Consider the following 19100-nt stretch of genomic DNA (forward strand, 5'->3'; position numbering starts at 1 on the left):
AGAAACGACCAGGCACGAGAAAAGAGAGAGGAAACTGATCTCTGAAGCCACAAAATGAGGTTTAATCAACCAATGATAGACAAACAGAAAACGGGCTCACCAGCCAACTTGCAAAGTAAACTATGGTACCAATATATGCTGGAACACATATCCTAGTAATTGATGGAACACAGGTCCCACACAGAGACGAAGACTCCGTGCTGCAGCCAGAGGAGAAGGAGAGAGGCCACTGCAGCCTTTCTCAGGTCCTTTAAGGAGGCCCTGATTGGGGATTGGGAGAGGCTGCACCTGGAGACAATCAGGGAGAGAGAGAGACACACACAAAAGCACACACACACAAGCACCAACTGCGGCACGTAACACAAACACACATAACTGACATGTTAAATAATATCTACATACAAATAGCCTACACTTAAATGTAAAGCTATTTATCAAGATTACATTTTGTGATTTAAAAGAATATATCCTGCAAGCTTTACAGTTTCCTGTAGCATTTTGTCTATAATATTTTGGGAATAGAATCAATGTTGATTACCTGTCGCTGACATGCCAAGAGCTCTTGCTAAGAGCAACTCAAAATAACTCTGAACAATCTGCTGTGTATGTGTGTCTGTGTGTGTGTTTTGTGTGTGTGTGCAGACATGGCTTGGCTCCGTCAGAGTCGAGGTTCTCCCCGACTCGTGCTGGTGGTGGTGTGTGTCGCTCTGCTGCTCGACAACATGCTGCTGACTGTGGTCGGTGAGTAAAACCACTCCAGAGGCCTGTACTACGAAGCTGGATTTTCGCTTAGCCGGCTAAATTCAGGGAAATCTCGGGCTTTCCGGTCCTACGACGCTGGTTCTCTTTTTAGCAGGCTAGATTTCCATGGTAACTTATGCTGAGCGGCAAACCTGGGGGGTATACTACGAATCTAGTTCAACATATCCTGGATATGTTTTGAGTTATCCGGTTGACTAAATCCAAAAAAAAAACGCTCTCGCTAAACGGTCCTACGACGCTGGCTATCAACTCGATCGCTCAAGCCAGCCGTGTCCTATCTAGTTAGGTGCGCGTTCACATGAAAGGGGTTGTATTTGGAGTGTTCGACCAATCACAAACATGGACAAGCCGTGTACTGACAGCGCAGCGCGTCATATATTTCCTGAATGAAAAGTCAACTAATATTAGACAAATATGAAGAAGTTAAACTTTAAACATCCATGACTTAAACACTTTATCCAGGATAAAAGCCACATAGTTGCAGCTGCAAGGTGAATACAGCTGGTAAAAAAAAAAGTGTTTGAATACGTTCATTAACAGTTTTATGATATCACTGCTGCCCCGACACGAGTGGATCTGACTTTAATTACATTTGACTCGAGTGTTTCGTCAACTTAATGTATTGCTTAAAATAATACTTCTGCATACAGTATGTGACACTGTGAGTGTTGCACGCCAGATACGGCTCAAGAAGCTGACTCAGATAAGGAAATATATGATACATTATGATGTGATATGATATGAATGATAATGGGACACATCGACGTCTGCACTCACAGTGCCGCGGACTGTACTTAATGTTACTTTGATCCGTTTACTTATGTTGTGGCAGATATTTAAGTAAGCTTTCATAACGCTAATGTTATAATAGTCAGATTGCTCTGAAGATGGGAGGGGATATTCTATTAATTTTCGGTGATTTTGGCCGGTCGTCTTTCCTGCAACGGCAGTTTAAACTGTATTTCCTTTCTCCTCCTGTCATATGAATTGATCGCTTTAAACTCCGCACACTGAGCTCTGATTGGTCAGCAGGCAGTGCTTTTATCCTGGAACCTATCCTGCTCCGGAGGATAGCCGTTCAAAAAGTTATCTAGCCCGCTAAAAAGTGAACCAGCTTCGTAGGACCGGAAACCCCTGAAGTTAGCTTGCTAAACGAAAATCTTGATTCGTAGTATACCCCCCTGCTCCGGAGCAGGTTAGTTGGCAGGCTAAGAGATCAACTCAGTGAAAGCACCGCCTGCTGACCAATCAGAGCTCCGTGTGCGGAGTTTAAAGCGATCAATTCATATTACAGGATAGAGGAAATACAGAAAAACTGCCGTTGCAGGAAAGACGGCCGTGAAAATTAATAGAATATCCCCTCCCATCTTCAGAGCAATCTGACTATTATAATATTAGCGTTAAGAAAGCTTACTTAAATATCTGCCACGACATAAGTAACCGGATCAGAGTAACATTAAGTACAGTCCGCGGCACTGTGAGTGCATATCATATCACATCATAATGTATCATATATTTCCTTATTTGAGTCAGCTTCTTGAGCCGTATCTGGCCGTGCAACACTCACAGTGTCACATACTGTATGCAGAAGTATTATTTTAAGCAACACATTAAGTTGACGAAACACTCGAGTCAAATGTAATTAAAGTCAGATCGTGTCTTGGACGGGGCGGTGATATCATAAACCTGTTAATGTACGCATTCAAACACTTTTTCTTTTACCAGCTGTATTCACCTTGCAGGTGCAGCTATGTGGCTTTGATCCTGGATAAAGTGTTTAAGTCATGGATGTTTAAAGTTTAACTTCTTCATATTTGACTAATATTAAAGTTCACTTTTCATTCAGGAAGTATGACGCTGCGCTGTCAGTACGCTTGTCCGTGTTTGAGATTGGTCGAATGCTCCAAATACCACCCCTTTTATGTGAACGCGCACCTAACTAGATAGGACACGGCTGGCTTGAGCGATCCACTTGATAACCGGCGTTGTAGTACAGTTTAGCGCCAGCGCGTATGTTTTGGATTGGGCCAACCGGCTAACTCCAACATATCCAGGTTAGGTTGAACCAGCTTCGTAGTACAGGCCTCAGATGTGTGTCGGTTAAGATACACATTAAGATACGGCATTAATATGATTATTTATTTATTTTCATTCATAACACTAAGACATGTTTCAAACTGTTTCAGATTATCTGAAAAAACGCCTTATTTCAAAGCTTTGAACAAATGTTTTTTCTTTTGATAATATAGAAAGAAAATTATATGCAAATGGTCTGCAAAGCTAAATTCCCTGTGTTCCCTCAGAGGGAGTTTTTCCCCCACACACTCCCCCCATGCCTGAAACGCTTCCTCCTTGGTTTACTTTTGCAACATAGTGACATCACTGTAACACTGTCGCACTTCTATTGGCTAATGCTCCAACACATTGTACGTGATAGGCTAAGGGGCGGGACATCTCCAAGCAGTTGACTAATCACATCAGAGCCGGCAAGCTCTGTGCATTGTTCACAACGTTAACATAAAGCCAGGGTCACATAAGGTCAGCTGTCCACATGCTTTTGTCACTGTACTGTTCCAGACATGGTACAGTAACAGATCGTCCTCCAATGTTCCTCTAGCTGCTGGAAACAGATTAGTGACGCATCTAAAAACCTGGAGGTTAAAGCTGTCGTCAGTAGTTAGACTAAGAGCTGTTTGTAAAGGCTGCACACACACACGCACACGCACGCACGCACTCACGCACGCACTCACGCACACACACACACACACACACTCACGCACACTCACGCACACATCCACACACACACACCCAAACACAAACACTCATGACCCTTTGACTTTGAACTTTAAAGTCTACAGTCTCTTAGTTCACAGTTGTCTCCTTCGGTCTCTTCTCCCATTAAATCTTTTTCGCTGCTCTTCCTCGACTGATGTGTTTTATATGTCGTTACTTTGAATATATGCCTTGTTAAAAGCACATTTTAAATATTTATTTGAAAATTCAAAACACATCATATACGTCATGATTTAATGACAGGAGAACTTTGCAAATCTAAGTTAATATTTAGCCATATGAATGAAATTGTTTACAGGATATTTAACCCCTGCTTAATTAAAATACATTTGATATTTCAAATAGTTGACTTCTTTCTTTACGGGGATTGTATAAAGGCAATATATGGCTGTCAATATTTTACATGTGGCCTGGAAGACCTCAGCGCGGTGTCTCCCGCAGGTTTAAACAAGACTTAATTCAGTAGTATTAATGTAATACATTTTAGGCGGTGAAATTATTGTCCCTGGTGAGGTTTCATGAAAAATACAAAGATACAAAGCAAAAGAGACAAACTATATCACTGCACTGAACATTTTTTACAGGACATATATGTTCATGGTGTTAATTAACTTTATCAGGAAACCCTAAATGAACCAGTTATCTTCCTCCTCCAGTGCCGATCATCCCGACCTTCCTCTACGCCATGGAGCATCCCAGTTCAGAGCTCCAGACTGCCCAGCCCTCCCTGGTCCCTGTGCCCAGCCTCAGTGCACCACGCTTGGGCACGGTGACCGCACAGTCCCCCTCCCCCAGGTTAAACTTCCAGACCTCCAGCAGGAGCTCGGATCTCCCTCAGCCCAGCCACAGTGCACCGGTCCTGGGTACACAGTCAGATCAGAGCCCCCGGTTGTCTCCTCTGGTGTCCCTGTTTGACAACTCTACCTTCAGCCTGCAGGAGATTCGGACTGAGCCCACCCCTTACCAAGAGACCATGGACCGGAGTGGCCTGAACACAGAACAGGAGATCAACGCAACTACAGTAGGTGATATTCACCTGACACTGAGAGTGCAGGGGGCAGTGGCGTAACAAGGTTGTGATTGGCCCCGGTGCAAATATTGTTTTGGGGGCCCCCCCCCCCCATCGCCCCAAACATAAGCGCACGCTGATGCGCTCACACACACACGGACATACACAACCACTCAGAAGCGCCACATGTATACTGTCAGCCTGCCCTGGCCTCAGACCACCACAGCCTGACAACGGCACAGCGAACTAAGAAGAGGATTAAACCTGTTTCCTTGATGTTTGTCTCTGAGGAATGGGCCGGTAGGCCTACATAGACCGGTTGCTATAATATAGCTTTTGATCTTGGCGTCGGGGGTCTCAATAGCGCCATAGAGTCCCCTATCGGTTGGGGCCCTTGGGGGAACTGTTGGACCACCGCCGGGCACAGCCAAATCCAGCCTCTCCTCCTGGCTGGCTGGAGAAGAAGGTTGCACAGCCACGGCCACGGATACAGCTTCACTTGTGGAGCTAGATGGCAATGATGGTGGTGAGCTATCGTTAGCCTCCGGCTCCGGCTGCCACTGCACGTCAACATTGCTAACGTTAGCGCTCGATTTCGAGGATGATGTATGACAAAAAAAACTGTCTAATTTTGTCAGTTTAGCTGTTACATCTCCTTCTTCTCTCGTGTCCTTTCTCTTTTGAGCGCTGCTATTGTGCGTTGTTTTGCTGTACATTATAAATGCAAGCTATTACATTTTTTATTACGAACTTGCTGCTGCTAGCTACAGTACAGCACAGGTTGATTAAACGGTTCGCTCGTCAAGCAAGGTATCACATGACATGAAAGGGAGCAAGGTCATTGGACAGACAAATTACAAATTAATTTAGGTTGCTTGGTTACTTTGAAGACTGCGTGAACCGGTCAATGCCATTGGGGCCCCAAAAACAAAATATTAAAAAAGAATATTACATTTTATTTTTTAATTTTTTTTTTTAAAATTTTTGCATGGGCCCCTTGCCGGCTCGGGGCCCATGCACCGGCTGCACCGTCGATAGTTACGCCACTGGCAGGGGGTATACAGTGTATACAGGTGGGTTTATACACATGCTCTCTCTTCTCTGCAGGAGTCCTCATGTCTTCAGGACAGTGTGTTTCTGGAGGAGGAAAATGTTCGAGTTGGTTTGTTGTTTGCCTCTAAAGCTATCGTCCAGCTGCTCATCAACCCCTTCGTTGGACCGCTCACCAACAGGTATCTGCATGGGCAGACACTGAACTGTTTATTTACTAGCTGCACAGGCACAAGGGTAAAAAAGGCAGTGATGTTAAGTAACTAAGTACTTTGGTTGAGTACAATTTTAAGGTACTTGTACTTTACTTTTTAGGTAGGTATTCAATTTGGTTATACTTTGTACTTCTACCCCACTACAATTCTGAGGTAATTGTTGTATGTTTACTACATTTATTTGGTTCCTTTAGTTACTTTACAGATTAGGATGAATGATGTGAAATATAATCAAGTGTTAAATCAGACTTTAGTTCCACCTGGAGTAAATTCACAAGCTACCCTGCAGTATACAAAGTCATTCAAACTAGCTGCACCTTTACCAGCTTTGAGAACACTTTCATGATCAATCATTATAAAACATATCATATATATTATTCTGAAATGGACCAATCTGCACAATGAATACTTTTACCTTTGTTACTTTAAGTATATTTTGAATCTAATACTTTTGTACTTTTAACTATGTAACATTTTAAATTATTTTACTTGTAACAGAGTATTTGCGCTCATTGGTAGTTTTACTTTTACTTAAGTACACAATCTGAGTATTTCGTCCACATCTGCCAAAAGGTAAGGGGACCCTTGCACTTAAAACTGTATATTGATCAGGTATATTGGGATCATTTGGGATGAGCTCTCGGCTCAGTCAAATGAGTAGAAAAGGAAAATAACTGTAGATTCTGCTTTTAGCGCTATTTACAACTCTTAGACCCTATTGAATGAAATAAAGGCTATTAAATTGTTCATAAGTGGTAGTTTATTTAGCTAAAAAAATATTAAACATTGATTTACAGACATCTCTTTCTGTATGCAAGTCAATAAGAAAAAGTATTTTTGGGCCCAATGTCACAAACTAGAACAGAAATATAGTACCACCTAGGAAAATGTGCTGTGGTGCTCCACCTGGGGCTTGGTTGTATCCCATTCAGGTCTAAAATGTGTTCTTGTAAGTCTTAAATCAACTTCCTGTTTCATATGTTTGTTGGTCTCAGTAAATAAGTGTTGCATTATTTCATTGTCTCTCTTTCTGTCTGCAGGGTCGGGTATCACATCCCCATGTTTGCTGGTTTCATCATCATGTTTGTGTCAACCATCAGTAAGTCACACACCTAGACACACACACACACACCAGGGTTCCTACGGTCATTAAAAACCTGGAAAAGTAATGGAAATTCAAAATGCAAATTCCAGGCCCTGGAAAAGTTATGGAAAACAATATTTTTCCCAAAGTTTTGGAAAAGTCATGGAAATGTAACTAAAGTTGCATCAAATATAATTTATATTTTATCTAATCGCCGAAATAGTAATACTATAATGATAATAAATACTGTATTGTATAGTAATGAAACATAAAATGGCATTTAACTGACGAGGTATTTTGCTGGTGAGAGATTTGAGTTGCTTTAGCGTGTAGAATCTAGTAAGCCTACTATTTGATTTGTTTTAGATAGGCACAATATGTTTCATATGCAGACCTTATTTTCCTGTTCCATGTTCAAATAAACCATTTTCAGTGGTACCGCTGAGAAAGAGTATTTTCTTTGGTCATGGAAACTTAGGTAAAGGTCATGGAGAAGTCATGGAAGAGTCATTGAAAATCATTGGTGAAAACCCTGACACACACACACACACACACACACACACACACACCACACATACATGATGACCGTGTGTTTAATATAAAGATATTTATAATCATACACTGAAAAAACTGAAACGTCAGCTTTAATTAAATGTATTGTGTCACACATTTCACAAAACTGTATTAGGTTAGTTGAAAGCAATACATATTTTGATACGTTTGAATAACAAAATATTAGGTTTAAGTTAATATTATTGCTTTCAATACAGTTATGTGAAAATGTGTTGGCATAATACATTTAATTAAAGCCAACGTTTCAGTTTTTTCAGTGTGTGTGTACTTATATATATATTTTCTTGTGTGTGTGTGTGCCAGTGTTTGCGTTCTCAGGGACGTACGCTCTGCTGTTCTTTGCTCGTTCTCTGCAAGGAATTGGTTCATCCTTCTCGTCTGTGGCAGGTATACGCTCCCACCGTGAAATATCATCACACATTCAGATTACAGAAAATAATTTATTGAGTATTAAAGTGTGTGTGTGTGTGTGTGTGTGTGTGTGTGTGTGTGTGTGTGTGTGTGTGTGTGTGTGTGTGTGTGTGTGACTGTGTGTGTGACTGTGTGTGTGTGTGACTGTGTGTGACTGTGTGTGTGTGACTGTGTGTGTGTGTGACTGACTGTGTAGGTCTAGGTATGCTGGCCACTGTGTACACAGATGATGAGGAGAGAGGCATTGCGATGGGCATCGCACTGGGAGGACTGGCTATGGGAGTCCTGAGTGAGACATATGTTATTCCCCTCCCTTCTTCCTTGTCTCTTTTAAAAGAAAAATATAGTAAAGAATAAGAATTAAAAAAAACAAGATGTCATTATGTTAAAAAATATGTTTCTCCTTAGATTTGTGTCCTGTGTTTAATATTTGTGTTGTATTTCAGTTGGAGCTCCATTCGGCAGTGTGATGTATGAGTTTGTAGGGAAGCGCGCTCCCTTCCTGATCCTGGCCTTCCTGGCTGTGTTTGATGGAGGTAAAAACTTTCATAGGTTCACTGACTGATATAAAACCAATTATTAGTGGTTGCCAATAGCTCCATTAAGGGCGATCACCTACAATCGTTGTGCAGGTCAGGTTACTGAGCCAATGATATACCAGCCAAAACATGCCCATGACGTTTTTCAGCTGAATGCAATTTGCTCCTTTATTCATCTGATTACAAGGATGGGGATGCAATCAACCAGTCTGTTAGCATGAATGTGCTTAACAACTCTCATTCACTAGACACAGCAACAGGCTAAAAGTAATTTTATAAGTATAAGTAAGTTTAATGAAGAATGATATGACAGAATCAAATAATATACAAATATTTTGTATAAACTTAAAGACTTAAAATAAAACATCCAATAATATATAAATAATTAGAAGTCTCTTAGTGCAGTTTTATCTCAGACATTTCATATATTATATGTTTAAATCCAGTGGTGTGAAGTGACTTCTGCATTTCGGTGTCCCAGTAATCTGAGTTGATCTGGTTTCTGGCCTGAACACCTGCTTAGACTCATGGGAGCTGGAGCTGTTTAATGCTAACAAGATACGTGGATATTAATCTAACTAAAGTTGATCTAATCAATAATTAACTGCATCTATAAATAAAGTTATTGCTGATAGGGGTTTGAATGTGACCGCCTACATGCTGGTGATGTCACACTGATCCACTCCAGTTAGCACGTCCTGATGTTTGCATTTATGTATTGCAGCATTACAGCTGTTCATCCTCCAGCCTTCAAAGATCTCCCCAGGGGTGAGTCCACTTTCTAACTGTACCCATCTGATCCAATCTGAAGTGATTTGTTCTGGTCCAGTCTGAAGTGATTTGTTCTGGTCCAATCTGATTTGTTCTAGCATAACCAGCTCTAGTTTGTGTGTTTCAGAGTGTGGAGGGGACGCCATTACTGACGCTGTTGAAGGACCCGTACATCCTCATTAGTGCAGGTAAGAAGACGCTCCTCACACTCACCTCTACATCCACATCTTCCCCCCCAAAAAACAAATATGTCTGTAGAGAATATCATATGTCTGGGATCTGTCTATCTGCAGGTTCTCTGTGTTTTGCCAACATGGGTGTGGCCATCCTGGAGCCGACCCTGCCCATCTGGATGATGCAGACCATGTGCTCCCCTAAATGGCAACTTGGTTTGTCACCGTCTGCACCCACCTTTCCTACTTCCTTCCTGCATGCACTGAAAAAACAGACTTTAATTAAATGTATTATGTCATCAAATTTCACATAACTGTATTAGGTTAGTTGAAAGCAATAATATTAATTGCAAAATACAAAATACTGTATTAGGTTAAATTTAATATTATTGGTTTCAACAAACCTAAGTGAAACATAATACATTTAATCAACCTAAAACTTTGTGAAAAGCTTTATACTTCATATATGTTGATTAGTTTGAGCTGAATTATGACAAACACTCCATAAAAGTATGAATATGACCCTCATACATTGATTTTCGCAGAAATGTCTCTGTCCTTATTAGTGGCGGCTGGTGCATTTTTCTCCAGGGGGGGCTCTACCAACATTTAAGCAAACTTATACACAAACTCAAAGCATATGTCATATTACAACGCAGGGCTAGCTCAAAGGCACACAGCACTTGATACAGTCTATTATTTTAGTGCCTGTTTTTGTCAACCTCCTTATTATGCTCACTGATCCCTATCCTGTAGCCCTCATTGGACAGCTGTGTTTACTTTCCTAAACATGGCTAGTCGCATAGCATTATCCATGTGGACACTAGTTTGTTCATGCTTTTTAGTTTTTTCTGATATGTGCTTTAAGTCACTCACATCTGTCTGGATCCATGCTGGGTCTGGTCCACAGACTGGTCTGATCCTGACGTTTGAAAAGGGAGGCAGGGGAAGCCAAATATAGCACTGGTGTTGCTACAGGTAGTTAGCCAAGCCGTATAAAATTCATAAAATGAAAGTATTTTTTATGTAGTATCTAGAATGTGGGAAGAGGTGGGGCGGCGCCCCTAGCGCCCCTATGGGCCGGCCGCCACTGGTCCGGCCGCCACTGGTCCGGCCGCCACTGGTCCTTATGTGCCTCCCACCCCCCTTTGTTCATTCCTTCCTCCTTATGTCCCATTGTTTTTTCTTTCCTTCCTTCCACCCTCACGTCCACCTTTTGCTCCTTCATTCCTCCTTATGTTCCTCTCTTCCTGTCTCCTTATGTTCCTTCCTTCCCTTCTTCCTTTTTTATTTTCCTTCTCTCCTTCTTTCTGGTCCTTCCTTCCTATACCTCTCTCCTTAAGTTTCTCTCTCCCTTCCTTTTTTATCCTTAAGTATTGTTTCTTCCTTATATCTCCCTCACCTCTCCCTTTTTAACGGATGTGTGTTGTTTTACAGGTATAGCTTTCCTCCCTGCCAGTATCTCCTACCTGATAGGAACGAACCTGTTTGGTGTTCTGTCCAACAAGATGGGACGGTCAGTGTGTATGTGTGTGAGTGTGAGTGTGAGTGTGTGTGTTGTTCATTCCGTAAGAGCTCTCAGAGGAAGAGGTTTAATCAGCAGATTAACTGATTCACTTTTATGGAGAGTCTGAGTCCTGTTCAGACCTGACCTGAAGACTTCCGGTAAACCTGCAGGTGTAACAGATGGCTGATGTGTATTTCTGTGTCTCCAGGTGGCTCTGCTCCATGATAGGGATGTTTATCGTTGGCATCAGTCTGCTGTGTGTAAGTATACTATTCATTTATCAATATAATAGCCTGTTCTTCTTTGATTCAGCCATTGTTACAGGAACTCATGTAAGACTTGGTTTCATATATTTAAACGGAACGTGTGTCATTTTATACACTTCTTCACAGTTCTCATTACCAGATACCAAACTTAATGTTAAAAACAACCAATTTAACTAATGTGCCATAACTTACTGAACTAGAACTGCTAATATGTGTGTGTGTGTGTGTGTGTTTGTGCATCAGGTTCCTTTTGCCACCAGTATCTATGGCCTGATTGGACCTAACGGAGGTTTGGGCTTCGCTATAGGTGATAATAAAAACAGCTCATTATCTCATTAAATCACACATATTGAATGTGTTTGCACGTTAACTAATGCAGACTTGATTTTTAATTATAGTAAATGTGGAAACTCTTTTCTGATTGTTAGTTGTTGAGCTGAATGTTTTTCTCCTGCAGGTATGGTGGACACCTCCATGATGGCCATCATGGGTTACCTGGTTGACATCCGTCACGCCTCCGTCTACGGCAGCATCTATGCCATCGCAGACGTGGCGCTGTGTCTGGGGTTCGCTATTGGTAACACACACACACACACACACACACACACACACACACACACACACACACACACACACACACACACACACACACACCTCGCATTTACATAATATGAAAATAACTAAAATGAATAATGAAGTGTCACGATAATGGAAGAAAACTTTAACTTTAAATATACATCGTATCTCTTTGAGTATAACAATACTAACATGTAAAAAATATAAACTCAAACTTAACTGTTTTCTGAATGTATTTTAAAGAAAATAAAGATATTGCTGTCAAAAGAGTTTTTCACATGAGTTGGACAAAGATGAATATTCTGATGATAATGATAATTAAAGGTCTCTTTCTGCTGCTGATCCAGGACCATCTACAGGGGGCGCTCTGGTTCAGGTGGTGGGTTTCCCCTGCCTCATGGTGTTTATCGGGGTGATCAACATCCTGTACGCGCCACTCTGCTTCCTGTTACGTAACCCTGCAGTCAAAGAGGAAAAAATGGTAAATATCCATATAAAAGTGAAACCAGTGAGCAAAACCACAGGTCACGTGTGAAACCTTTTTCCAAATGTAGTCGTTCATCTACAATAATACAGTACATTTTATTCAAACAGCACAATCTAAATCATTTAAAAAGCACAAAAACATCTTAGTGAGACACACCATACTCAGTGCGCAGTTTATTTACCGAAGTACTCTCACATTTTTTTAAATGTGCTCAACTCTGAATTTCTTTTTAATGTAACTGTAAGGGAATACGGTTAACCTTTTCTGTTTCCAGGTTATGTAACCCATTACACCCCAAGCCTGGTTGTGGTAGAGTTGAAAAAGATTGGTAAATTCTCACTAAGCTTTCTTTTAGATACTTTAGCCAAAAGAGATTCAAGGTTTAACATGGTGCATCCTGAACAGATTCCCCAAAACACTCTGCCAACAACACCAAATCACACACACACACACACACACACACACACACACACACACACACACACACACACACACACACACACACACACACACACACACACACACACACACACACACACACACACACACACACACACACACAGGCACACGCACACAGGCACACACACACACACACACACACACACACACACACACACACACACACACACAGGCACACACACACAGGCACACACACACACACGGCAGGTTGTGACAAAACAGCAGGAAGTGTGTATGTCTCTGTGATGTTGCAGCCAAAGACTTCTGTGTGTGTGAAGTCATTACACCGTGATTAGACTGATCATCACAGATCAGAAGCAGCTGCCTTTAAAGCTGCAGAGGAAACATTTATACTTAATCACCTCTCTATTACACACAAATTACACTGACATGCAGGTAGGTCCACTGATCAAGTGTGTGTGTGTGTGTGTGTGTGTGTGTGTGTGTGTGTGTGTGTGTGTGTGTGTGTGTGTGTGTGTGTGTGTGTGTGTGTGTGTGTGTGTGTGTGTGTGTGTGTGTGTGTGTGTGTGTGTGTGTGTGTGTGTGTGTGTGTGTGTGTGTGTGTGTGTGTGTGTGTGTGTGTGTGTGTGTGTGTGTGTGTGTGTGTGTGTGTGTGTGTGTGTGTGTGTGTGTGTTGCAGGCCATTATTGACCAGGAGTGTGTGATGCACAGGACCTACAACACACAGAACGAGAGTCGTGAGTTTCCTCTCAGCGACTACAGCGAAGAAGAGGAGGCAATAGAGTGACACACACACACACACACGAAGATGTTCATGTTGTGATGTTCCGGTGTCTGCATAAAAACCCTTGATATATAATTGATTGATTAACCATAACTGTAGAATACCAGTTTATTAAGTGAGGGCTCTATATAAAATGTCATTGTAGATTGATGGATGGAGTGTGAACGTTTACAGACAACTAATGTGATGTGAATATGTAAATGGCAATTCTATTAAAAGAAGACCGTATAGAGTGGTGCAGTGATGACGTATTTTTGTACAGTGGGCCGACCTGGAAGTTAGCATCGCAAAGAGCTCCCTCAACAAAAAGCCAATGATTTTTTTTTGCGTAAATGCAATCTATAGTGAAACCCAACGTTAGACTATAAACAAACTACAAATCACGGTCACATGGCTGAGCACCTCCATCGTTAAGCTAAAGAGGCTAATGTATGCCGTGATGACATTTACTAGTCTCATTTAGACACTTGTTAGCAACCGCGGTTTTCATAACACATAGGAGCTTCGGACATTCCCGGGTGGGGTGTACAGTATACTCATGTGTTTTATGTCGTAGAAGAAAACGTAAAAATCTTGTAAGCTTGAGTTAACAACAGACCTAATTTCAGGCTTCTAACAACAAACACATACAAAAAACCTTTGAATTCGAGAAGGGAGGGAGCAGGAAGTGGTGAAAGTATTTTCCGGGTTTTAGGACTCATTACTGCACCACTCTGTTGCCTCCAACTGACCATTCGCTAAGGACCACCCACTGAGCTACCGTGGCTACTTGTGTCTTGCTACAGTCTGGAAGATTTACCATCAAATAATTGTTTAACATTGAAACAATGTGTCCTGAATTCAGTCAGAAATAAAACTGGTGCTTAAACAGTTAGTCAATCAGTTAGCAAAAATGCTAAAAGCACAAATTAAATTGGACATTGTACCAAGCTAATTCGTAATCACTATACGAGGTCTGCCTGTATGCGTTTTATGTTAAAAATGATGTAAAAATCCTTCTGGAAATAAAACATTTCTGTTTCATGTATTTATGTGAGCAAAGTTTGATGTTTTGATGTGTTGAGAGATAAGGAGCCAACCCTTCAGTTACAGTTCAGTTCAGTACATTTGTTTGCTAAGTCTCTTTCTTCCAGTGGCGAGCCGTGACTTTTATACCTAGGCCCTCTGACCCCCCCCATCCCTCAAAAAAGAAAAGAAAAAAGAAGAGTTATTACGTCAAAGCGTATACTTCAGCGGAATATCAAAACAACGACGCATCAATGACAGCGACCCTCTACCACACAAAACAACACCATTTATATAAACACCTATCATGACAGGGCACCCACAGCCAAGTAACAATTACAAATTAATTAAGTCGGCACGGCGGCCCACATTGATAATCTGGGGTTACGTACTGTAACCCAGCTTCTATGAGTATAGGCGCAGCCCTCTAAGGCTATCGCTATTGGGTAATCCCACTGCGCATGCGCAGCACTGACAGACTTAATCCACGCCCACCTACGACGTGGGCCCCACCTACGGACTCACTTCCGTATAAATAGGAAGGAGGCCCGACAATCTGCTCCCACACAAACAGCTTTTCTTCAGCTATTCACGGAGCCAGTGGGGCCCGAACCTTAGAGGGCTGCGCCTATACTCATAGAAGCTGGGTTACAGTACGTAACCCCAGTTCTATATCGTATAGGCTTCGCCCTCGAATGGCGCTTTTCCACTGCAGGGCCTCGCTTGGCTTAGTACGGTATAGTTAGGCCTTGTTAGGCCAGGCTCACTTTATGCTGCATTTCCATTACAGTTTAGTACCTGGGGCAGTAACTATAGTAACGCAGTGTGGGCGGAGCCGTGACGTCATCTTCAATGCGAAACACAAAACCAACATCAGCCGTTAGCTGTTAGCACTCAGAGCTCACAGCTCCTCATATCTGTTCAGAAACTAGACAGAAGTTAAACAAGTACAAACCACAGACTGTCTGTGTCATGGTGAATACAGTCGCTGGTTTATTTATGTCTGTATAGGCCGTTGTTGTGAGTGTGGACGGTCGGAGCATATACAACGTTAGCTTAGCCGATCCCCATTCAGAAAACACGCATTTTAAAAGGTTTCTCGCCTGCTGTCTTGTCTGCAGACTTGTCAAAGCATTAATTCATGGTTTTTACTAACCGGTATTAGTATGTTATTACTTCGGCATCATTTTGAAACGTGTATTACAATTAAATCCCGGTAAAATATGTAAATTTAGTTGTAGTTGCCAGACACTGCATCTCACACCGGCTCTCATCCTGTCTCTGTTTAGGAGAAGGCTCGTAAACTGGACATTGAGGCACGTTCACGCTCATACCTGCTGAGGAATGAGCGGAGGTGTGTGCAGTGCTATTCACACAGTGCGTAATAACAGCCCTAGGCTCATTACGACCGTGTGTAGTAGGCACATCTGGGACAAAGGAAAAACCGTGCTGCCTGCTAACCGACAGGTTAGAAGTAGCCGTCTCAAACGGCGAGCCCAGCTGTCTGTTAACCGACAGGTTAAAAACAGCTGGTTTATGCACCTCCACACGCTGTATTGTACAGCGGCTCTCATCATGTCGCTGTTTAGGAGAAGGCTCGTAAACAGGACATTGAGGCGCGTTCACGCTCAAACCCACTTGAGGAATGAGCGGAGGTGTGTGTAGGAGGCACATCGACAGAGGAAAAAAACCTGTGCTGTCTAATCAACCGACAGGTTTTAAAGACAGCTGGTTTATGCAGCGAGCCCTGCTGCCTATTAACCGACAGGTTATGAGGCAGCCGCTTATGCAGCTTTTTTTACGTCATCCGGAGGAGAGCTCTCCTGAACCGGGGCAACCAACACATCCTCACTCCCAGGTCGGCGTATGTTGACGTTATGTCAAGGTCCCCTGTGGTCATTTTCCAACGCAAGGGGGCGGCCCTTAGCGTACATTTTCAACTTTCCGGGATGTCCATAGGCTTTTTGAGATCGCGAGCGAATGCTTCCCGCCGCGAGCCATTCTCTGCTGAAGCATACGTTGCTGCATTGCATTAAAAACATTATGCTCTCTATATATTGTCTTTATTATGCTTTAAACTTTGGCTTTGGCTATAGGGCGGCTCAAAGTATTTTGTCCGGCCGTTGTGAAGACTGCTTTGTTTATTGTCCTTGTTTTTGTTTTAAATAAAGCATATTCAATCGAGACATGCCAAACATGTGACGTCATATGACGCGTCGCATCTGCGCACAGGGAGCAGGGAGACCCCGAGATCCGTATTCCCCGTATTTTTTAAATAAAGAGATTTTCAATCACGGGCGCGCATCAAACGTGTGACGTAATGTGGTATTAAAGGGCCCATGTCATGGCCATTTCCACTGATCATAATTCCATTGTTGAGGTCTACTAGAATAGATTTATATTGTGCAATTTTCCAAACTCACATTGGTTTCTCATACAGCATCTCTGTAAACTACGTGTATTCACTGAATTTCACTCTCTGCCTTTAACGGCTCGTTGTAGCTCCAATAGCTCCAGCCCCCACCCTCCCTGTGTGCTCTGATTGGTCGGGACGTTGTGAATCGCGCTGAGCTCCGTGGAGGTGTTGTTTCCTTGTTAGCGATACACAGCCAAACTCATCCTGAGCACACACAAAGTCACAGCCGAAGTAAAAACAATAAGTGTGGCTTGATATTGAGTAAGAAAAAGGTTGATAAACGCTGTGAAAATGGGTCTGCAGAGAGAATTTCGCCGCGATCCCAACTGTCTGTTATCAGCCTGCAGCCAGGGAGGAGAAATCAGCTGAGCTGCCTGCTCCCTGCACACAGATGTGTGTGTGAGGAAATCCGTGGATTGGTCAATTTGGACCAATCAGCGGGGGCTTAACGTAACGGCTCCGCGGACGTAACGTAACGGCTCCACGGATTGGTCCATTTCGTTCCGGGTACGGCTTGACATCATGCCGTACCCGGAACTAAATGGAAGAATCAAATGGACAATGACGTATCTCCAACGAGGCGTTTTGGGGAGGTATTTTCTGTGTTAGAGTTTTACTCGCTACAGGGTGTACTTTGAGGGTTTGTGACTCTGCACACCGTTTACATGCATAAAAACCTTCATAACACACAAGGGGACGGGTAATAACCGGAAAAGCATGACATGGGCCCTTTAAAAGTATTAAAAGAGGTGAAAATCACTACAAGTCTGGGCATGTTAAGAGCTGTACATACACACACATTTCATAGTCTTATATTTCAACAGTTTTACGACAAACTGTGACTTTTTTGACATGGAAATTATTATTTAAGATTGACAAACATCATATGTGTAATTCTTGGCACAATTCAAACGGGATCGAAAGATAACCTTTCTCTCTCCATTGACTTCAATGCATACTTTTTCCGAAATAAGATCCCATGGAGGAACCCGGAAGTTTGACGGACATTACCCACAATCCTCTGTAGCAACCATAGACTGTATAAAAAAATAAATAATACATTATTCCGAGTGTGCTTGCTTTTCTCTTTGAAAGTCATCACATAACGGCATTGTAATACACGTTTCGGCTGCATTAAATATGACATATCTGCCGTAGTTAACTCTATTTATAGAGCCCAGGGGCCTCATTTATAACGCCTTGCGTAGGATTGACGTGAGAAGGTTGCTTACGTAGTACAAAGCAAAAAAATAGGTACAGAAATGTTCCAACATTTTCCGATTCACAAAACATTGCGTACCGGCGAGGGAAGTGCGTACGGCACTTCCTACGCCTGTTTCCCTTTATAAATCACAATCGACTCGAAATGCGGCGCAGCTTTTGCAGGCTTCACATAACGCCCATATTTGCCTATAAATAGTCAAAGAAACTTCCAATCATTCATTCATTTTTGACTGACTGCATGAAGAAGATCGCAGGAAATTACGACCGAACAGCTAAAAAAGACATCTCACAGCGTGTCAGATTTTGGTTATTTTGGGAAGGTCGAGATAAATCATATTGTTTGGTGGATGCAGTTTGAACCAGAGTAGCAGCATGGAGGTCGGATCGTCACCAAAATAAATAAATAAATAAGTGGTCCGAATAAAGTTAATGACAAAGAAAATACACATAACCTTCCTCAGGCAGTGTGTTTGTACCGGGGACAGGAGACACCCCCTTGATGAGAAACTGTAAGAAATGATGGGGGAATCCCTCCGGAGTGGAGTCATGACGACTGGATCTGAATGATTTTGTTGTATTTGGTGGTTTGTGTTCCAGCTGTCGATCAGCAACTATATATCCATAATCCACCAGTTAAAGGAAATACAACTAATGTGTTGTGTTATATTAGCTGTACAATTTACCACATATGGTGTTCTTAGTTTCCATACCTCCTGTGTTTTACGAGCGACTTATAAAGTCTTGGCAAACGGCATAAAACACGATTAAACGTGATAGTATATAAAACCATGCTCGTATCTACAACCTATAGAAATGCAAAACGGCGTCAGTTTAGACGTAATTCTGTCCTTCTGCTTACCGCATCATTTATGAGAAAACATTTCATAACATTAACACAACATATTCGAGGTGGTTTTAAATAACATATCCGTATTTATTTATTTCTCCAAGTTATGTTTTTGTGTGCACTGAGGAGTCTCAAACAGGCGTTTGTTTAATCATTTTAAGATTGGCTTTAATCAATGTTTGAAAAGG

General features: G+C 42.1%; 1 protein-coding gene across 2 annotated transcripts; it reads left to right on the forward strand.

Annotated features, from left to right (window-relative positions):
- The first annotated feature begins 644 nt into the window (after positions 1–644).
- LOC117472807 (chromaffin granule amine transporter) lies at positions 645–14417 on the forward strand. 2 transcript variants are annotated; one of them, XR_004554963.1, is made up of 15 exons: positions 645–741; positions 4212–4576; positions 5672–5796; positions 6870–6928; positions 8094–8186; positions 8344–8433; positions 9161–9204; positions 9335–9395; positions 9501–9596; positions 10818–10896; positions 11096–11147; positions 11397–11460; positions 11611–11730; positions 12054–12210; positions 13316–13420. XR_004554963.1 is itself a non-coding variant. In XM_034118218.1 (15 exons), exons 1-15 carry the CDS (start codon positions 645–647, stop codon positions 13421–13423), a joined length of 1587 nt encoding a protein of 528 aa, XP_033974109.1. In that variant the 3' UTR covers positions 13424–14417. The 2 variants fall into 2 exon arrangements, 1 of the variants encoding a protein (XP_033974109.1); XM_034118218.1 differs by having other exon boundaries at positions 12077–12210; positions 13316–14417.
- Positions 14418–19100: the final 4683 nt, after the last annotated feature.

The sequence above is a fragment of the Trematomus bernacchii genome, unplaced genomic scaffold, assembly GCF_902827165.1.
Source record: "Trematomus bernacchii unplaced genomic scaffold, fTreBer1.1, whole genome shotgun sequence".
In the NCBI taxonomy this organism is placed as follows: domain Eukaryota; kingdom Metazoa; phylum Chordata; class Actinopteri; order Perciformes; family Nototheniidae; genus Trematomus; species Trematomus bernacchii.

What these genes read in the sequence shown, in the direction of transcription:
- LOC117472807 (XM_034118218.1), top strand. Translation starts at nt 645, where the DNA reads ATGGCTTGGCTCCGTCAGAGTCGAGGTTCTCCCCGACTCGTGCTGGTG. An exon ending in CTTCAAAGATCTCCCCAGGG is followed by an intron (nt 9,205 to 9,334) that starts GTGAGTCCACTT and finishes TGTGTGTTTCAG; the next exon opens with AGTGTGGAGGGGACGCCATT. An exon ending in GTGTCTGGGGTTCGCTATTG is followed by an intron (nt 11,731 to 12,076) that starts GTAACACACACA and finishes CTGCTGATCCAG; the next exon opens with GACCATCTACAGGGGGCGCT.